Genomic DNA, 19,987 nt, shown 5'->3' with positions numbered 1-19,987 from the left:
TTAGAGACATTATTTCAAAATGCTTATATTCCTATCCAGTAGAGGGGAGGCTGTGAGGCAGACAGGGAGGAAAGGATGGGCATTAGCTGGGAAGGGGGGTTCACTTCTGTCACAGGAGGAGGGAAAGGAGAGAAGATGGGAGTTAAGCAGAATTGCCTGCAAAATCTGCCTTTGTCCTCTGTCTCTTACAACCCTGGCGTTAGTTTAAATGGCTCAGGCAGGGGAGTCAGAAGCAGATCACTGATCCCAAACTGTGCCTTTGGGGGAAGGATTCTGTTTTAGAGAATGCATTGGTCTGGTCATGAAGGTTCTGGGTGTTTCATGAACCATCGTCATCGAAGTTAGGGTGACCACATTGGCCAAGTTTCTGAAAAGGGCTATTCCCTGGAGCACTTAATGAGAACTTTACTTTGAATAAACAGTACAGTTACTTTCCCCACCTCCAGTTTACTTGCATGTTCTTTAGAACAGTTTCTTCCGACCAGCGAGAACACTGTGACAACCCTTTCAACAGTCTGGCAACAGCAAGTGACAGTGAAGAGGAAATGAATAATGGCAGTTTTTATATATTCTAACATTTAATGACCCCATTTACTGACACACCTCAAACACATTTCACACTTAGTCTATATTGTCTTGGACTCCCTTGAAATGCAGGATGGACTTGTACTTTTCAAAACATCTTCATCTCATACCACAACCACATGTAAAAATAGCTGCTTGTTAACTATATGTAATTTGCTTTAAATCCATTATACGACTTGGAAAGCAGACATTTTCTGGGCAGGAAAAAGGCTCATTAGAATTCTTCAATGCATGTTCATGTTAGAGCTTTTAGCATTTTCTTTGCCAGTTTTATAAAGGCATTTGTTTTTTTTAAAAATATATTTGTATTGATTTCAGAGAGGAAGGGAGATAGAAACATCAATGATGAGAATCCTTGATTGGCTGCCTCCTGCACTCCCCACACTGGGGATAGAGCCTGCAGCCCAGGCATGTGCCTGACCAGGAATAGAACTGTGACCTCCTGGTTCATAGATCAATGCTCAAGCACTGAGCCATGATGGCCAGGCTATAAAGGTATTTAAACGTTCTTCAGCAGTCATTTGGAGTGCACCCAATACCTCTTGTAGAGTTTCGTGACTAATAGGCATTTTTGTATTTGATTGCAAACATTTGAGTTTTGGTGCTTTCAGACATAGTTATGCAGTCTTTTGTAGTACCATAACCTTTTTGGTCACTGCTTTTTATTTATTTTTATTTATTTATTTATTTATTAAATATATTTTATTGATTTTTTACAGAGAGAAAGAGAGAGAGATGGAATTAGGAACATCAATGAGAGAGAAACATCGATCAGCTGCCTCCTGCACACCCCCTACTGGGGATGTGCCCGCAACCAAGATACATGCCCTTGACCGGAATCCTACCCGGGACCTTTCAGTCCGCAGGCCGACGCTCTATCCTCTGAGCCAAACCGGCTTCGGCCTGCTTTTTATATTGTTAAGATTTTAAGCAAAATCCCTGGGGAAGGGAGTCAAGAATAAAAATACTAGGTGTACCGGTTAATAATGTGGATTTTTTTTTCCTTTTTAAAAAAAATATATTTTATTGATTTTTTACAGAGAGGAAAGGAGAGGGATAGAGAGCCAGAAACATCGATGAGAGAGAAACATCGATCAGCTGCATCCTGCACATTCCTCACTGGGGATGTGCCCGCAACCAAGCCACATGCCCTTGACCGGAATCGAACCTGGGACCCCCGAGTCCGCAGGCCGACGCTCTATCCACTGAGCCAAACCGGTCAGGGCGTGGACTTTTTTCAATAGATGGAGTTACACATATGTTGATATATATGCGATTTGATATTTATCCTGTTTTGTTGTATTGACAAGCTTCAAAACTTCATGTCAAATTTTCTGAAGGTGTAAAAACATCATAGATATTTTTACACATAAAAATGTCAAGCCCTAGCCAGTTTGGCTCAGTGGATAGAGCATCGGCCTGGGGAATGAAGAGTCCTGGGTTCGATTCCTGGTCAAGGGCATGTACCTTGGTTGCGGGCACATCCCCAGTGGGGAGTGTGCAGGATGCAGCTGATCGATGTTTCTCTCTCATCTATGTTTCTGGCTCTCTATCCCTCTCCTTTCCTCTCTGTAAAAAATCAATAAAATATATATTTTAAAAAATGTCAAATTTCGTGCCAAAAAAAGAGCATTTGTGGGAGGTTTTAATTCATTACTGTATTTTTTTCTTCTTTTAATAAATCTTTATTGTTCAGATTATTACAATTGTTCCTCTTTTTCCCCAACATAGCTCCCCTCCACCTGGTTCCCACCCCACCCTCTGCCCTTACCTCCCCCGCACTGTCCTCATCCATAGGTGTACGATTTTTGTCCAGTCTCTTCCCGCACACCCCCCACTCCTTTCCCCCCGAGAATTGTCAGTCCACTCCCTTTCTATGTCCCTGATTCTATTATATTCACCAGTTTATTCTGTTCATCACATTTTTTATTCACTTGATTTTTAGATTCACTCGTTGATAGACATTTATTTGTTGTTCATAATTTTTATCTTTACCTTTTCTTCTTCTTCCTCTTCTAAAGAATACCTTTCAGCATTTCATATAATATTGGTTTGGTGATGATGAACTCCTTTAGCTTTTTCTTATCTGTGAAGCTCTTTATCTGACCTTCAATTCTGAATGATAGCTTTGCTGGGTAGAGTAATCTTGATTGTAGGTTCTTGCTATTCATCACTGAATATTTCTTGGCACTCCCTTCTGGCCTGCATAGTTTCTGTTGAGAAATCAGCTGACAATCGTATGGGTGCTCCCTTGTAGGTAATTGTTTTTCTCTTGCTGCTTTTAATATTCTCTCTTTGTCTTTTGCTCTTGGCATTTTAATTATGATGTGTCTTGGTGAGGTCCTCTTTGGATTCCTTTTGTTTGGGGTTCTGTGTGCTTCCTGGACTTGTAAGTCTATTTCTTTCACCAGGTGGGGGAAGTTTTCTATCATTATTTCTTCAAATAGGTTTTCAGTATCTTGCTCTCTCTCTTCTTCTGGCACCCCCATAATTTGGATGTTGGTAGCTCGAGGTTGTCCCAGAGGCTCCTTACACTATCTTCAAATTTTGGGATTCTTTTTTCTTTTTGCTTTTCCGGTTGAGTGTTTTTTGCTTCTTTGTATTTCAGATCTTTGACTTGATTCTTGCGGTCCTCTAGTCTGCTGTTAGGTCTCTGTATAATATTTTTTATTTCAGTCAGTGTATGTTTAATTTCTAGTTGGTCCTTTTTCATATCCTCGAGGGTCTCGCTAAATTTATCGGCCTTTTCTAGGAAATTCTTGAAAAACCTTATAACTATGGTTTTGAACTCTATATCCAGTTGTTTGCTTTCCTCCATTTCTTTCATTTGTGACTTGTTTCTTTGTCTCCGCATTTTGGCTGCTTCCGTGTTGGTAGCATGGCTTTGTGTGCTAGCTGTCCTATAGGGCCCAGTGGCTCAGCCTCCCTCATTACCTGATGGGGACACTCTTGGTGCACCCCTCTGTGGGCTGTGTGCACAGTCTTGTTGTAGTTAAGCCTTAATTGTTGTTGGTATCACTGGGAGGAGTTGACCTCCAGGCCAATTGGCTGTGAGGATCAGCTGTGTCTATGCTGGGAGAACTTCTGTGCTGGAGACACCCTTATGAAGAAGACTTGCAAAAGCCTCTGTGCTCAGCTTGGATGGGGCGGAGTCTCAGGGTGGAGCAGACAGCCTTGGCTTCCCATCAGCCCTGCCCTATGAGGCCCCTGGGTCTCAGTGTCCTTCGGTAATCGCTGCAAGCACCTCTGAGAGAAAGCCGCCCTCGAATTTCGCCCGCTGCCAGACAGTCCTGTTTCTCTCCGAATGAGTCTGGTTTCCCAGAAACTCGCCCGGAACGGGAGTTCAGCACAGTCGGGAGCTTCTGTCTCCCTCCCGCTTTAGAAAGCCAGCCATGCAGTCAGCCGCCCGTCCTCTCCGCGCGCGCGCATCTCTATACCTCAGCCTTTTGCAGCTCCTCTGAGTCTCAATGTGCTTTCCTCTTTCATTCTAGTTGTAGAATTTCCACTCAGCCAGCTTTCCTGTGGTTCTGGATGGTGTCCATTTTGTCTTTTAGTTGTAGTTTTGATATTGTTGTGCGAGGCAGTAGTTTAGGTGTTTACCTATGCCGCCATCTTGGTTTCTCCCTCATTACTGTATTTTGAAGAAAAGTGCTACTAAATGTTATCGTATACTTCGGGAAGCTTATGGTGAACATGCTCCATCTCAAGATACTGTGAACACTGGTTTAAATACTTTAAAAGTGATGATTTTGATGTGAAAGACAAAGAACGTCCAGGCCAACCAAAAAAGTTTGAAGACCAACAATTACAAGCATTATTGGATGAAGATGTGTGTCAAACTCAAAAATAACTTGCAGTAAGATTAAACATTGCTCAGCAAACAATTTTCAATCATTTACAAGCAATGGGAAAGATTTTAAAGGAAGGAAAATGGGTGCCACATCAACTGAACGGAAAACCGAAAAGTCATCAGTCAAATGTTGCTTCAACGGCACGAAAGTCTTTTTTTGCATCAAATTGTGACTGATGATGAAAAGTGGATTTGAGAATCCCAAACACAGAAAATCATGGGTTGATCCATGTCAACCATCAACAGTGACTGTAAGGCCAAATCGCTTAGGAAAGAAGACAATGCTCTGCATTTGGTGGGATCAGGAAGGTGTGGTGTATTATGAGCTTCTAAAACCAGATGAAACTTAATACTGATCGCTACCGACAACAAATAGTCAATTTGAACCATGCTTTGATAGCAAAACGACCAGAATGGGCCAAGAGACACAGCAAATAATTTTGCTTCATGATGATGCACCATCACACACTTCAAAACCAGTTAAAGACACGTTAAAAGATCTTGCCTGGGAAGTATTAACCCACCTGCTGTATTCACCAGATCTTGCTCCTTCAGATTACCACTTGTTCCAATCCATGGCACACACACTTTCTGAGCAGCACTTCAAAACGTACATAGAAGTGGAAAATGGGGTCTCTGGATGGTTTGCCTCAAAACAAGAGAAGTTCTATTGGGACGGTATCCACAAATTACCTGAAAGATGGGGGAAATGTGTAGCTAGCGATGGACATTACTTAGAATAAAGCACTTTTGATGTTTCTCTTAAAATTACCTTGTTTTGATTACAAAATCTGATTAACTGGTACACCAGGTATATAGCTATCTCCCTCACTTTGGAGTCTTTTTATATATTGTAAAATCTTATATGTGATAGCTTTAAATTATCCTGATTTTCAGATGCGATTTTCTGCAGTGTAACACAAAAAAAAGGATTTAATGGAAGTGATGCCAAAAAGTTATATCTGTATATCTGACATAGAGCACTTACCTCCACTGTCAAAAAAGCCTGGATTTGGAGTGAAATGAGTGTCTCTGTTCTTTTCCCCTTTAAGAATAATCTTGTTACCTGCACAGACTGAAATATCTGGCACAGAAGCATTCTTATGTAATATCTGATGATGTAAGCCTCTCCCTCCCCCAAACCTGTTTAAAAGTCAATTATAACCTGACAAACTAGAATGCTGTAACATCTTGTTAAGTCTTTGTGAAACCACCAAATCCCAAAGAAGTGTTAACTGGTAAGCAATTGTACTTCAGATTTTGTGAGGAATTCATAAACAAAGGTGGCTGAGTGGATCAGTCAACTTTAGAACTGTGAATAGACTTCTAACTAAAACCAGAATGAATTTGGCTCTTGTAGCTCAGTAATGAGTCAGAGCTACCCACAATAACCTAATAAAAACTCAAGTTCATCCCAAAATGTTCCTCAGTGAATGAAAATGGGCTTTTTGTGGAAACTGACAATACCCACATAATTTCAAGCAATTCTTTCACATGTAGGCTAAAGATTTATGTATCTTATGCTTACACTGGTGACTAACACTGAATTTCACATGATACGCGGGCAACTATAGATCTCCTTGCAGAGGATGGAAGTTTTTGGCTCACTCTTGGAAATGGGCAGGGGGGTTAGGTCCTGGAGACATCATCATCAGTAATTGCCTGGATGCTGCACTAATCTGTAAAAGATAGTTATACTGTTAAACTGTATTTAATTTGGATTTTAGATACAGAATGCTAAATTTAAATGACACCAGATTTTTCTGTGCTTTCACTTCATACCATGTAGAATATGCAAAAGCCTTCTCAGCTAGGAAACCATGTGTATTTTACATTGAATTATCAGTCCATTTTGATGAATTTTTGAGGAAGATAAACTGTTGTAGTAAACCAGCTGGTGAAAAGAGCTAAGGCAGAGAACTAGTAACAGACAAAATAATAGCTACAAAGTACGGAGTCACTGCTAGGCTAAGAGTGTTGGAAATGAGGACTTGATAGAGACCAACAAACTCAATGTCAGGGTTGGTGTCTTATTTAGTTACTATTTCAATTAAAAGGAGTACACAGATTAGTATAAATACTATATTTATTAAATATCTTTACAGTTTATTTAAATGTATTTACAGAACTATTCCTGCATAAGTTATATTTCAGACATCCAATTCAGGTCATTGCCTCTTGGGTAAGACAAATAATGATAGTCTCAACAGAAAAAAGCAGCTCATTAGTATAAATTCAAACTTGCTTCATTATTTAGCCATCTTTGCCACAAACTACCTGCTAACCGTTAAAATTTTGACATTGACACTGCCAATTTTTAGTTGAGAAGTTCAATTTTACAAAGAATTTAATTTTTTATGAATAAAATCCAAATGTTTTGTTTCATATTTTCAGTTTTATAAGCAGATTTTGTTTTTTTGTTTGATATTGTAAAATTTGTTAAATGCAAAAATGTGATTGTTTCCAGGGAAATTTGATGCCGTAGCTTCTACCAAAGATAGCTGGTATAAGGTGACAAGGAACCAAGAACTTATCCAAAGTACAAACACTTATAGTTCTAGTCAATCCTGTTTACAATCTCCAAAACTCTCAAAAACGAACTCAGTAAATTCCCACAATTCCTGCCTTGTTACTTGATGCGGTAGGTTGGTGGTACTGAAGGTGGTACTGAAGGCTACTGTTCTATCCAAAACAAATGTAGCTGATAGGAGAGACACTCCCATCATGCAAAGCTGGAAATCTAGTTGCTAATCTAGACACAGCCCAACCCCCAGACATACACACCTGGAATGGATTCTTTTGTGATTTAGTACCCATCGACCATGTCAAGCCAGTACAGTAATTCAGGACAAATAACTTGTTTTCCCCTTCATTTCTTCTTTCACTTTTTAAGAGCCTAGGGCTCTACTGCATATCCGTTCGGTAAATATTTTTTGTGCGCAGGCAGCTTAAGTTCACAGGAAGAAATAAGGTTCTGATATGTTTAGAGTGCACATTTTAAAACAGAACAAAATAAAAATTTCAAGCATGTGATAAAAATATTGATTTTTTATAATACAGTATTGCTTTATAAATATAGATGGAAAAGCTATAAACTTTACTGGTCTTTGGTGCATCCAGAGAGAGATAAATAATTTGCCTTTTGTAAATTAGAAATCCAAATTCTCTTTTGTTATAAAAGTCCATTACATGAGGCAAATGTGTGTGTCTTTTTTATACTGCTTGATTTAAAATACAATTAACACACACATCAAGTTCAGAATCAGACCCACCAAGTGGCATATCTCAGTCATACCCCACAGAGGCTTGGGTCCTGTGACTGGAAAATTCCAGCATGGGTCCAACACAGCCTCTGACCACTGAGAGTGGAAGGAGAGTTACTTGATAAGCAGCACTCCAACTGACCACTGGCAGTCAAAAAATTAAGTGCATAACACAAAAAGGACAGGGAAAAGAGAAAATATTTTGTATTACTAAATTTACAGGCCAGGTCCAAAAGTTAGTTCTATGGTGAAACTCAATTCTTGTCCCACTAAATTCAACATCACTGGAACAAACATATTGTCAATTTCTAACAATAATTTCTCAAAAAAGATAAGTTGATAAAATAAGTTGTGTTAAAATACCACCAATCTAGCTTTACAAAGATTGTGTTTGATGGGTTAAATGAGAGCAAAGCCAGTGACTTAATCAGCACTGCTCTACCAGGAATCAAATGTAGGCATTGGAAAATTAATGCAAAATATATCCAGATCATAGGCTACACACCTCTGACCAGAAATAATTAGAAATTCAATAAAAGAACTAATGTCATCAGCCCAAGTATAAATGTACTTCTTGCAACAAAACCCTTCTGGATGCAACTTTCTTTACTTTTTAAAATACACAGAGACTGCAAATATTTTGTGCAAAATAAATACCCCGCCACTTGCCACTCTGGCTTCTGTGTTTTATCACAGCACAATGGGTTCTCATTACTTAAACAGTCTCCCTCAACCCCCCATCTCCTCTACCAAAGAACTGTTTTGTCAAGTTAGGGTAGTTAAGGCATTCTGACATGTAATTAAAGGTGATTCAAAATAGATATCTAACATTATGCCAATTTAGGAATAGTAGATAAATTACTGAACGGTTTACAAATGAATAACTCATTCTTATTATAAATGAAATGCCTGTTACAAGCATGATGCATTGAAATATAGTAATGACATGTACATGGTACATGTTAAACAATTTTAAATAAAACAAAAGCTTGACAGTTACTCAAATATACAGTACAATTTCACAAAACAAAATCTTTTAAAACAAGTTGAGGTAACCTCAAACATAAGTTTTAATGCAATAAACCAGGGAGTATGTATCTCCTTTAGAGAAAGAGACTTTCTATATTCTCCTCAAGTAGATTCTCTTCAGGTTTAATTGCATTCTCATCTATACACCAATGTTACCTGACTTATATATAAAACATGGCTTTAATTTAAGGATTGCTAACTATATTTTTCTACCACCAAGTTAATGAAGAAAAAGACTGACCCAAAAATATATATCTTTACAGCAGTCGACTTATACACAAACCTTAAAAATAAGTTTGAACTTGCAGATAATGGGAAAACTGAATGTGGGATAGTTTTATAAGGAAACTATACACTGCAAGATGGCTATTTGGAAACTGTAAACATTAAGCTTGATTCAGAAACCCCTAAATTTCTGTGTAGGGTAAATGCAAATGTCATATCATCACTAGTTTTCCTCATGGACTCTTGTGTTGCTGCTACTGCCCACAGTGCTCCTTCCACATGGACCCCCTGAATTTGGTGCATGCTATACAGAAAGCAAGGCTACTAATAAAGGGTCTGAGTGAGACTAGAAGTAGCATGACCCCCAAAATTCAAAATAACAGCTGTCCATTCTCAGCCCATTAGGCCTATGGGCCTAGAGCTCCCACACAGGGGCATCATGTCAGACAGCTGGGAGGATTTCAGCCATAACATTAAATTCCTTGGCTTTGAGGAGTTCTACAATCTTGAGTAACATTCCCATTAAAATTTTGGTAAAGAGTCTCCCTACTCCTGCAGATCAGGCCACCAGCCTGTGAGTTGGATGAATCAATAAACTGCCAAAACTTTGATCATAGGATCACAATTAAGCATCTTTTAAAAACCATGAAACGTTTGCATCCATAGAATTAAACTAAAATTTTCTTCCAATTTGTAAGAAAAAAAGCTCGTGGATCAAGATTTCATAATCCAGAGCAATGTTTTAGAGCAGAATTATAAGCCCCTGAAAAATAGGAGTTTATAATGAAAACACAAAGCCACACTCAATCATCATAACAAAGACTGTATAGTACACATGTAACATTTCTTTTGATGAATAATGTATGTTTCTAGGAGATGTACCATAACATAGAGTTTGTGTTAGACTTTTAAAATCCCTTTTACACACTGTAATTTTTAATTCACTTTACCAACATTACTCATTTTCTTCAATACTTCAAGCATTTTTGAAAAGTAATAGCCATTTTAGCTTTGAAAACCTCCGATCCCATCATGGAAAGGACAATGAGAAGTGAAGGCCAATCTTCAAATCTTGATTCTCTTCGAAGTTGCTGGCAGATATGAGCTAGTGAATGACAGTAGTGGTTCTTAACAAGGATCTCAATGGGGTCTCAAAAAGACAGGCAAAAAGGCTTACATCACTGGCCATTGAGATCAGTGGCAAAGAATCGTGGTCCTGCCAGCAGGATCAGCACACACGGCTGGGGAAAATTTGGGATGATGGAAGGAAAGGCAGGAGTTGACACCTAGGTGTGTCAGTCTGTATACTCAGCCACTATGGAAAGAAGGACGGTGATGTCATCTGGCTTTCCACCTAAAACAAAAATGAAAATGTAGTCATGTATCGTAAAAAGTAAAGTCAACCAAAACTGTAAGCCTAAGTAAGTTCTAGGAGACAAATGCTTGCAATTCACGAAGGTTTGATTTGTCAATATATTCTAGTAGAGGAAAGAAAGAAAAATGATGAAGAGAAATAAAGTCCAGCTGGCGTGGCTCAGTGGCTGAGCATCAACCTATGAACCAGGAGGTCAGGGTTCGATTTCTGGTCAGGGCACATGCCCAGATTGAGGGCTCGATCCCCAGTGGCGGGGCATGCAGGAGACAGCCGATTCATGATTCTCTCATCATTGATGTTTCCAGCTTTCTCTCCCTCTCCCTTCCTCTCTGAATTAAATAAGTATTTTTTTAAAAAAGAAAGGAATAAAAACACCAAGAAATTACACGTAACTTAACTGACACTTAAAAAAAAAAACCTTCCCTGCTCTTTTAAACAGTAGCTCTGATAAAATGGCCACTACCTCCTCTGTTTATAGCAATCACAGTAAAGAAAATCTGGTTAAGATAAATTCTGCCTGACAAGAAAGTTACATGTTTCTATGCATAATCCTAATTTGGACAAACATACCCACTGTTTTGAAATTAGGAACAATCTTGTACTCTAATCTGCCAAACAGCTATGGCATGTGCTTTTTCCTATTTTAATATTTCCTGGAAGGCTAAGAAATGCTTTACATGTCATAATATAATACTAGCAAGAAACTGACCAACTGTACTAGTTCTGATATGTTACCACCAACACATCATCCCAGCTCCAAGACAGAGCTACTGTCCTGCTCCCAAAGTTAATATCACTTAGTAGATAGAAGGGCTCTTCAAGCAAGGACAGGTTAACATTACTTCCCTCTTCAAAACCTGCTGTGGCAATTTGGCAGGCAAATACTGTCAACGAGTCCCACAAAGCCAGAGGAAGGGAGAAGTGAAATGTCAGACCCGTGAAGGGCAAATGTTAAACTGCTGGGAATGTCCAGTCCTTCCAGGCAGAGCTTGGAGGCCTTTTGGGCTGAGGTCCAAGCAGTGCAGTGGTGGCAATAAAGGGCTTCAGATTCCGCCTGCCTCTGTAGCCTATGAAGTTTAGCTCTGAAGGGCGTCCTCTGTGGGGAAGACATGATGACATGCACTTGCTCTTGTCTTCCAGTGTTAAGGCCTAATGACCTAGCTCAAAGCCACCACTCACAGCTAAGAGAGGACATCTCAACAGTCTCACTCTAGTGCTCTAGTTTACCTCACCCCACAGCCCAGAATGTTCCCATCTTACTATGTCCCTATGACCTTCCTAAAGATTGCTTACCTCTCACATTCAGTCCGTTGTCACATGCAAACTGTGCAAAAGGTGACATATAATTTGGGTCATAGGCCAGCTCATGAGCTTGCTCAGCAATGCTTCTTGCCGTCTGTTGTATACTCTCATAATTTGAATTCTAAGATGAAGGATGAGAGAGTTATTTTTATCATAATGTCTCACATGATTTTTGTATTCAAGTATACTTACAAATATCACTTTTTAAGATAGTAACATTTATCTAATCAGTTTCCACCATTTACGTTTTATTCCAGTTAGAGAAGACAATAAACATTGCACCCTCACTAAAAGGAATGAGCCCATCAGTGCTGCCTGCATACAATGTGAATCAGAAAGTTTTTGATAGGTGGCCTTGGGCCCTGAGGTTTGGGTTTTTATTTCTGCTTTTTTTCCCACTTGAAATTCTTAAGGAATTTTTGCTAAAATAGGATGAGATTGAAAGGGCAAATTTTTATAGCACTTTAGGGATGACCTCAAAAATTTCCTTGCTGCCCTAGCCGGTTTGGCTCAGTGAATAGAGCACTGGCCTGCGAACTGAAGGGTCCCGGGTTCGATTCTGGTCAAGGGCACGTACCTCTGTTGCAGGCTCCTCCCTGGCCCAGACCCTGGTCAGGGCATGTGCAGGAGGCAACCAAATAATGAGTTTCTCTCACACTGATATTTCTCTCTGTCTTTCCCTCTCTCTTCCACTTTCTCTAAAAATCAATGGAAAAATATCCTCGGGTGAGGATTAAAAAAAAATTTTTTTTCCCCTTGCTTATAAATGCGCTCCTGGCCAACATCAGTTTGCTCTCTAAGAGCTGCCAGTTTCCCTACTGAAAATACCTTTAGAATTTTATATCATGACTAGAGGCCTGGTGCACAACATTCATGCACTGAGGGGGGGGTGGTCCCTTAGCCTGGCCTGTGCCCTCTTGCAGTCTGGGACCCCTTGGGGATGTCTGCCTGCCTGCTTAGGCCCGTTCCCCGCGGGGAGTGGACCTAAGCCGGCAGGTGGACATCCTCCGAGGGTTCTTAGTGCTGCCTCGGGGGTGGGAGAGGCTCCCGCCACTGCTGCTGTGCTCTCCAGCCATGAGCCTGGCTTCTGGCTGAGCGGTGCTTCCCCTGTGGGAGTGCACTGACCTCCAGGGTGCAGCTCCTGTGTTGAGCATCCACCCCCTGGTGGTCAGTGAGTGTCATAGCGACCGGTCATTCTGCTGTTTGGTCTATTTGCATATCAGGGTTTTATTATATAGGATGAAGATTCTTATCTAGCTGTATAATCCTGAGCCACTCCCTTACCCTTGCTACTTCAACTTCATCAGTAAAATGGAATGGGAAACAAGGTCCATTTTAGCTCTAACATCCTAAGATTCAGAATGGTTTCAGTATAAATTATAATAGGCCTCTGTTTCAATGTTATCTCAGTGAGAGGCCTTCCCTGACCAATCTTTCTAAAACAGCAACCCTCTCTATTCCCTATCCCTTCACCCTGCTTTTTCTTCTTATTTACCATAAACACTACAGGGTGGGGCAAAAATAGATTTATAGTTGTTCGTATGCAAAATAATATAACAAGCCCTAGCCGACTTGGCTCAGTGAATAAAGCATTGGCCTGCAGACTAAAGGGTCCTGGGTTCAATTCAGGTCAAGGGGATGTACCTTGGCTGCAGGGTCCTTCCCAGCCTGGGCCCTGGTCAGGGCTCATGCAGGAGGCAACCAATTGATGTGTTTCTCTCACATTGATGTTTCTCTCTGTCCCTCTCTCTTCTATTCTCCCTAAAAACCAATGGAAAAAATATCCTTGGGTGAGGATTAACAACAATTAAATAATCCTATCTAATAAAGAGGGATATGCTAATTGACTGCCATGCCCTCAAAGATGGCGGCACCAGTCCCCTCAGCCCCACCGGGGCAGCAGGCGGGCCAGGCCACTCTGCGCGCCTGCCTCCAGAGTCCCCCAGTCCCCTCAGCCCCCCCAGTCGCCCAGGGCCAGCCCGAGGCGCAGGCAAGCCTCGGATGGTGGCTGCCCAGCCACCCAGGGCCGCCTGAGGCTCAGGTAACCAGAGCCAGCCGAGGCTTGCGCTGCCGGCAGTGGCAGCAGCAGAGGTGTGATGGGGCGTCGCCTTCCCCTGATCGCCGGGTCGCCTCCTACCCCTGAGGGTTCCCGAACTGTGAGAGGGGGCAGGCCAGGCTGAGGGACCCCCGCCTCCAGTGCATAAATTTTCATGCACCGGGCCTCTAGTACAAGAATAAACTGTTACACGTACTCATAACTATAGACCTACTTTTGCCCCACCCAGTATATTATCTTTTTCTTTCTCTGTATTAGCTACCTTCCTCCACTAGAATAGAAGCTCCAGAGGACAGGGAATGTCATTTCTGCTCACCACCCTGTCACCACAGAGTATAGTATCACTACAGTAAGCACCTGGCCTTTATTGAACCCCACAGATGAGGCCTGGTACTAAGGATTCTGTACTCCTGGTCTCAGTTAATTTTCACCATAACCCTATAAAACAGGGCCTTTTGTACCCCCAATTTACAGGTGAAGAAAATGTTGCTTAAAAGGTTTAAAAACTGCCGAAACCGGTTTGGCTCAGTGGATAGAGCATCGGTCTGCGGACTGAAAGGTCCCAGGTTCGATTCCGGTCAAGGGCATGTATCTTGGTTGCGGGCACATCCCCAGTAGGGGGTGTGCAGGAGGCAGCTGGTCGATGTTTCTCTCTCATCGATGTTTCTAGCTCTCTATCTCTCTCCCTTCCTCTCTGTAAAAAATCAATAAAATATTAAATTAAAAAAAAAGGTTTAAAAACTTACTCAAAGTTACAGTGGTTAGCGATAAAAGCATGAGAAAAGGCTAACTTTTCCCAGAGTTACAATTTTTACAAAGCCAAAGAACATGGAAACACTGATTTTCACTTTCTTCCATTCTCTGTATGGGTCAAAGCTGAACTGCTTTATTACTGGTGATAGCTCAAATCACATCAAGGCCCCTAACTGCCTGATGCCCTTGACTGCTGCCTTGGCTGGCTCTGGTATGATGACTTCCTATCTTTCCCAGCCTCAACACCTGCTGGGTTTCTTATGAGAATAAAATGAGAAAAGGACCAGGAGGTAACACTATTAAATACCATTAAAATACAATGAAAAATGCAAACAAGAAATTTCTTATCTGGACTTTTCCTACCTTTACCACCCTACTAAAAGCTTGGTGAAAAGCCTTTTTCCTTTAAGTTCTCCATTTGTGAATATTTCCATTTACAACTGATTGAAAAACTGGTACTATTATTAGTTTCCTATATTCACAAAATAGTCCTTTTCAAAACTATAAAAAGAGATAATGCAATTGAATGGAGAAAATTTAACTGCCCAGAGAGGGCCATTGTTTCCAAGGGCCAATCTTTCAGTTAATTACCTTTAACTTTTTTAGCTCCTGCAGGATCATATAATCAGGCATGTTGTCAAAGAGTCCATCTGTCGCTGTCAGGATAATATCTCCTAACTGGACATCAAAAGATGTGCTATCAGCAGCATCCGGGCTGTGACATGGAAAGGGTAGGTGCAAAGTTAAGAAAGCTCTTTAGAGATACCATTCAAAGTTTTCAACAGGCACTATGTTACAATGTAATAATGCTATAAAAAAACCTAATTTAGCCGAAACCGGTTTGGCTCAGTGGATAGAGTGTCGGTCTGCGGACTGGAAGGTCCCAGGTTCGATTCCGGTCGAGGGCATGTACATTGGTTGCGGGCACATCCCCGGTAGGGGGCGTGCAGGAGGCAGCTGGTCAATGTTTCTCTCTCATCGATGTTTCTACCTCTCTATCCCTCTCCCTTCCTCTCTGTGAAAAATCAATAAAATATATTTCAAAAAAAACAAAACCTAATTTATATTAGGAGTCAATAATAAGGGCCAGTCATTCTGAAATTCCTAACCTTGAAAACAATTAATTAAACACTCATATATAAATACTAGAGGCCCAATGCACAAAATTCGTGCAAGAGTAGGCTTTCCTTCCCTTGGCTGCCGGCACCAGCTTCTCTCTGGCACCCGGGCTTCTCTCACAGCCCCAGCTTTGTCTGGAAGGTCGTCCGGAAGGAAGTCTGGTCTAATTAGCATATTATGCTTTTATTATTATAGATTTCAAAAGCTTAACTGAAACTACCAAGTAAAACAGAGTGTGGTGATTAGTCATATGTGATTTCAAAGGAGGAAGGGTTCTTTTCTGAGTCAGATGCTAACATGTCTCTAAAATCCTAGTGCAAATGAATCTTTATTTCCTAATTCTTTAGAGCCACATTCCATCCTCTCTTATTCATTGTCCACTTATCAGTTCCCTGCAGACTTGAACCTGGCTCTCAGGAGGTTGTGTTATAGTGGAATAACTATGAGAGCATGCAAATCCTCTAAGAATTCATTGATGGAAAACACATGCAATAATGTAATACTAGTAATTACTAGTGTATTATTGGAAATTCTATGTTAGTATTACTAAGGGATACTTATTCTGGCAGAGTGAGGACTGTGTATCTCCCAGGACTTACAAAGTGCTCCACATGCATAAGTATTTATTAGTGTGCCTGACACATAGATCTTCAATAAATATCTGTTGAATGACTAAATGAATGAAGAAACAAAGTAACTGGCCCTCCAAATTGGGGAATAAAAAACACACAAAAATAACCTTTGTGATATGTTGTTAATGAAAGAGGAAGGTACAGAGAGTGAAAAAGATAACAGTGGCTGCTGCCTCTGAGGAGAGAATGTGTGGCTAGCGGCAGGAATAGGAGGTAGACTTTGCACCACATCTTTTTGCATAAAACTTTTAAAAACATAGATGGGAGCCCTAACCGGTTTGGCTCAGTGGATAGAGAATCGGCCTGCAGACTGAAGGGTCCCAGGTTCGATCCCGGTCAAGGGCATGTACCTTGGTTGCGGCACATACCCAGTGGGGAGTGTGCAGGAGGCAGCTGATCAATGTTTCTCTCTTATTGATGTTTCTAACTCTCTATCCCTCTCCCTTCCTCTCTGTAAAAAATCAATAAAATATATTAAAAAAAAAAATAGATGGGAGATTTTTTTCCTCTGACAAAACCTAATGAAAGCAGAGAATGGGGGGGAAAAACCCAGGTGGGGAGAAAACAGAAAAGACCATATATACAAAGGGTTAATGGCCCCCTGAGAGGCCAATTCTCAGCCACTTCCAATGTCCAGATTCACTGCTTCCAGGCCTCCAGGGTGAGGAAAAGGTGAGATAGATACCTGATAACCTGCTTTAACCTGTAAGTGACAAGAGCCAGGAAAAAATGCATACATTGACCCAGAAGGGTGGGGCCAGAACTAAGGCACCCTAAGCTTGACAGAAAAAAAACACCACCCCCAAACCCGTAGAAGCAACATGTTATAAAAGTTGTGAAGAGAAAACACAAGAAACTAACAACCCACCCATGCCTGCTGGGAAATGCCTTAAAAGTGCACTGAGAAAATTTCTGGTTCATCGTCTCATCAGAGGAAAGAAGCAGCACATCTAAAAGTTCTATGATGGGCTTTGTCAAGGAACAAATTAATTTATACATTCATATAATAAATATTTTGTAAAAACAGCTACTAAAAGAAAACCCGTAAGTCAAGGTTAAAATAATAGTTTATAGATAAGATGGACTAATAGCTAAGATACAGCAGAGGGTCGGGGGACTAAAACTGGTGGAAATCAGGTTGATTTCTTCTGTGGAATAAAGAGAAAATACAAGACACTTCACATTTGCTCAGTCTTTGGAAGCTAGTCAGATCCTAGAAGTTTTGATTAATGACCAGGTTGGCACTGAAGCTCGATTTTATGCTGAGGTTTTTCTTTCCACAGGAGTGTCCTTTGCTATTCTGCCTGTGAGAGACTCACTACCATTGGACAATTTGTCCTCTTCTCCCAACACTCCCACCCATGAGCTTGGTGTTCTGCCAGCTGCAGTTCTGCCCATTTTGATTGAACATACTGTGCTGCTGGAAACTTTTGACTGCACTGAAACACGAGCTGAAATCACATGCTAATAAGCTGTCTCTGGGCTCCAGGGGAAGAAACCTCCACCTCATTGGTAGGCCAGGCCAAGTGCTGCCCTAATCAGACTGTCCCAAAGATAGTGTGTGAGATAAGGCAGGGCTGCTCTAGCACTCAGAAGCCAAATCAAGAAGAATCAAATAAAGAAAAATTAAAACACTGTTCTCTAAAAACTGTTAGCTGAACTTAATATCTATCAAGTCCTGGGGTTCTAAGATTTGCTCACTCCAATATGGTTAATATTAATGTGTATTACACTGAAGAAGGGACCATAATCAAATATTCTTCCACTTACGGTAATCTGCCTTAATCTGAAAGTAAATAATGCTTACCTCTCTCTAGGAGTCAACAACAGATTTTTATTTTTTTTTAACAACAGATTTTAGATGGGTGATACTGAATACCTCATTATGTAATATACTCATTACAGTTTAAAAGATGGTAGTGATGCCCTACCTAGCCAGTTTGGCTCAGTGTACAGAGCGTCAGCCCTTGAACTGAAGGGTTGCAGGTTCGATTCTGGTCAAGGGCACGTGTGGGAGGCAACCAAATGATGTCTCTCTCACATTGATATTTCTCTCTCCTTGGCTCTCCCCCTCCCTTCTACTCTCTCTAAAAATCAATGGAAAAATATCATCAGGTGAGGATTAACAAAAAATAAAAGATGGTAGAATAATCATTTTATCTTAGTTAGGGCTTAAGATATGGTTTTATAAGGACTATTAAGTAGAGACAACAGATACTTGCTAAAATGCTTCAATTTTTACAAAAGGTTTATCACCCAGTTAACAACATCAATGAATTACCAACAATGTTTGTCCTAGGTCTTACAGATTGTCTTAGCCTTGTCTGTGTTCTGATCTTAGAAAAGATAAACTGTAAAAGTTGATTTTAAAAAGTACTGATTGTCTCAAAAAGTTCTCTTCCCAATTTAAAAATGAACTGAGGGTCCTGCCAGGGTGCTCAGTGGTTAGAACAGCAATGGCCTACACATGGAAGGGTCCCAGGTTCGATTCCCCATTAAGGGCACGTAACTGGTTTGCAAGTTCTATCCCTGCCCTGATTAGGGCGCATGTGTTGCGGGAGGCAACCAATCGATGCATCTTGCTCATATATCTATGTTTCTCTCTTCTCCCTTCCCCCTTCCACTCTCTCTAAAATCAATGGAAAAATATCCTCCAGTGAGGATTAAAAAAAAAGAACCAAGAGAAGGTGTCAGAAGAAAAAGAGAGCACCTCAACAGCATCATCACAGAAATATCCAAGACCACTTTTGATTCCATTTCCTGTATGTTAACTTGGTCCTAATAGGTTCTGCCTGGACTGCAAGCTCTATTTGATACATGTAGTAGGAGGCCCTGAGAATCAGGAAGTTATTCTGATAAATAAAGCAGATGCCTGTTTGTACTCTTCCCTAGTAACGTATGCAAAATCTTGCACAGACAATGGCATGCATGAACAATAACTAATTTCTCTAGCAAAATTTAACACAACTGTACATACCACGTGATCTTGGTATGAAAAATTGATATTTTGTAAGCTTGAAATAGCATTTTCAGTCTTGTCAAATTATTGGGTGTTTATCAGAATTCAACTTGGCTGCAATATCAAGTATATGCAAAATATCTTTCAAAGTCAAACTAAAAGGTTCTCCTGATGAGAACATTTTCAATGTCTTTTTTTTCTCATCTGGGAATGGAAATTGCCTATCGCCACTGTGGCTGAGGGGGATAGGAGAGAACCTGTGAGTAAGCCATGCCCTGTTCACAATTTAATGAGTGAAAGGGGAAATTACCTGTCACTCAAGACGACTCCTTCGGCTTCTGGTGGTGCAATTGACAGCTGGAATGGAGTGTTGAAGTAATGCTGCTGCTCATCTGATCGGTGCACAACTTCGCCACCCCTGACAACCAGAAAGCCTGAATCTCCCAGGTTTGCTGTGTGTAAGCGGTGGCTAGTTCTGTCCAGCACCACGATGCAGGCGGTACTGCTACCTAGAAACAAAAATGGTCTCCATTTATTTTCTCTTCCAAGGCTGCCTTTGTACACATATTTTTATCATATTACCTCAAAGAACAACATGCCATAATTTGAGCCTTTGCTTAAAAAGGATCTTTCTTAGTTATGCTCCATGTCGCAACAAATGTCATTAATAACCTGGATCAGGGTCCAAATGGTGGGAAAGAAAAAGGAATTTGTATGATACATAGTAAGTGGGCCATTGATGATCTGAATTCTTCCATTTGCAGAGAAAGAAAACAATAAAAATGGCTGGTATTTAACCATATTATTTCATTTCAATAGTGCGATTATCTATGCCAAAT

The 19,987-nt window shown here is 40.7% G+C and overlaps 1 protein-coding gene across 1 annotated transcript in view; it reads right to left on the bottom strand.

Moving 5' to 3' along the window:
* Positions 1–3,994: 3,994 nt before the first annotated feature.
* Positions 3,995–19,987, bottom strand: part of PPTC7 (protein phosphatase targeting COQ7) — a 47,726-nt gene continuing 31,733 nt past the window's right edge. The window contains exons 3-6 of the mRNA XM_079763181.1: positions 19,459–19,657; positions 15,030–15,153; positions 11,621–11,750; positions 3,995–10,306 (exon numbers count right to left, since the gene is read on the bottom strand). Coding sequence (XP_079619307.1) covers positions 10,248–10,306; positions 11,621–11,750; positions 15,030–15,153; positions 19,459–19,657 — 512 coding nt within the window. The 3' untranslated portion in view covers positions 3,995–10,247. The remainder of the gene's footprint in view (positions 10,307–11,620; positions 11,751–15,029; positions 15,154–19,458; positions 19,658–19,987) is intronic.

The sequence above is a fragment of the Cnephaeus nilssonii genome (genome assembly GCF_951640355.1).
Source record: "Cnephaeus nilssonii genome assembly, chromosome: 22".
NCBI classification, from domain to species: domain Eukaryota; kingdom Metazoa; phylum Chordata; class Mammalia; order Chiroptera; family Vespertilionidae; genus Cnephaeus; species Cnephaeus nilssonii.
Note: the sequence above shows the minus strand (reverse complement) of the source record. Positions and strands in the feature narration are given on the sequence as shown.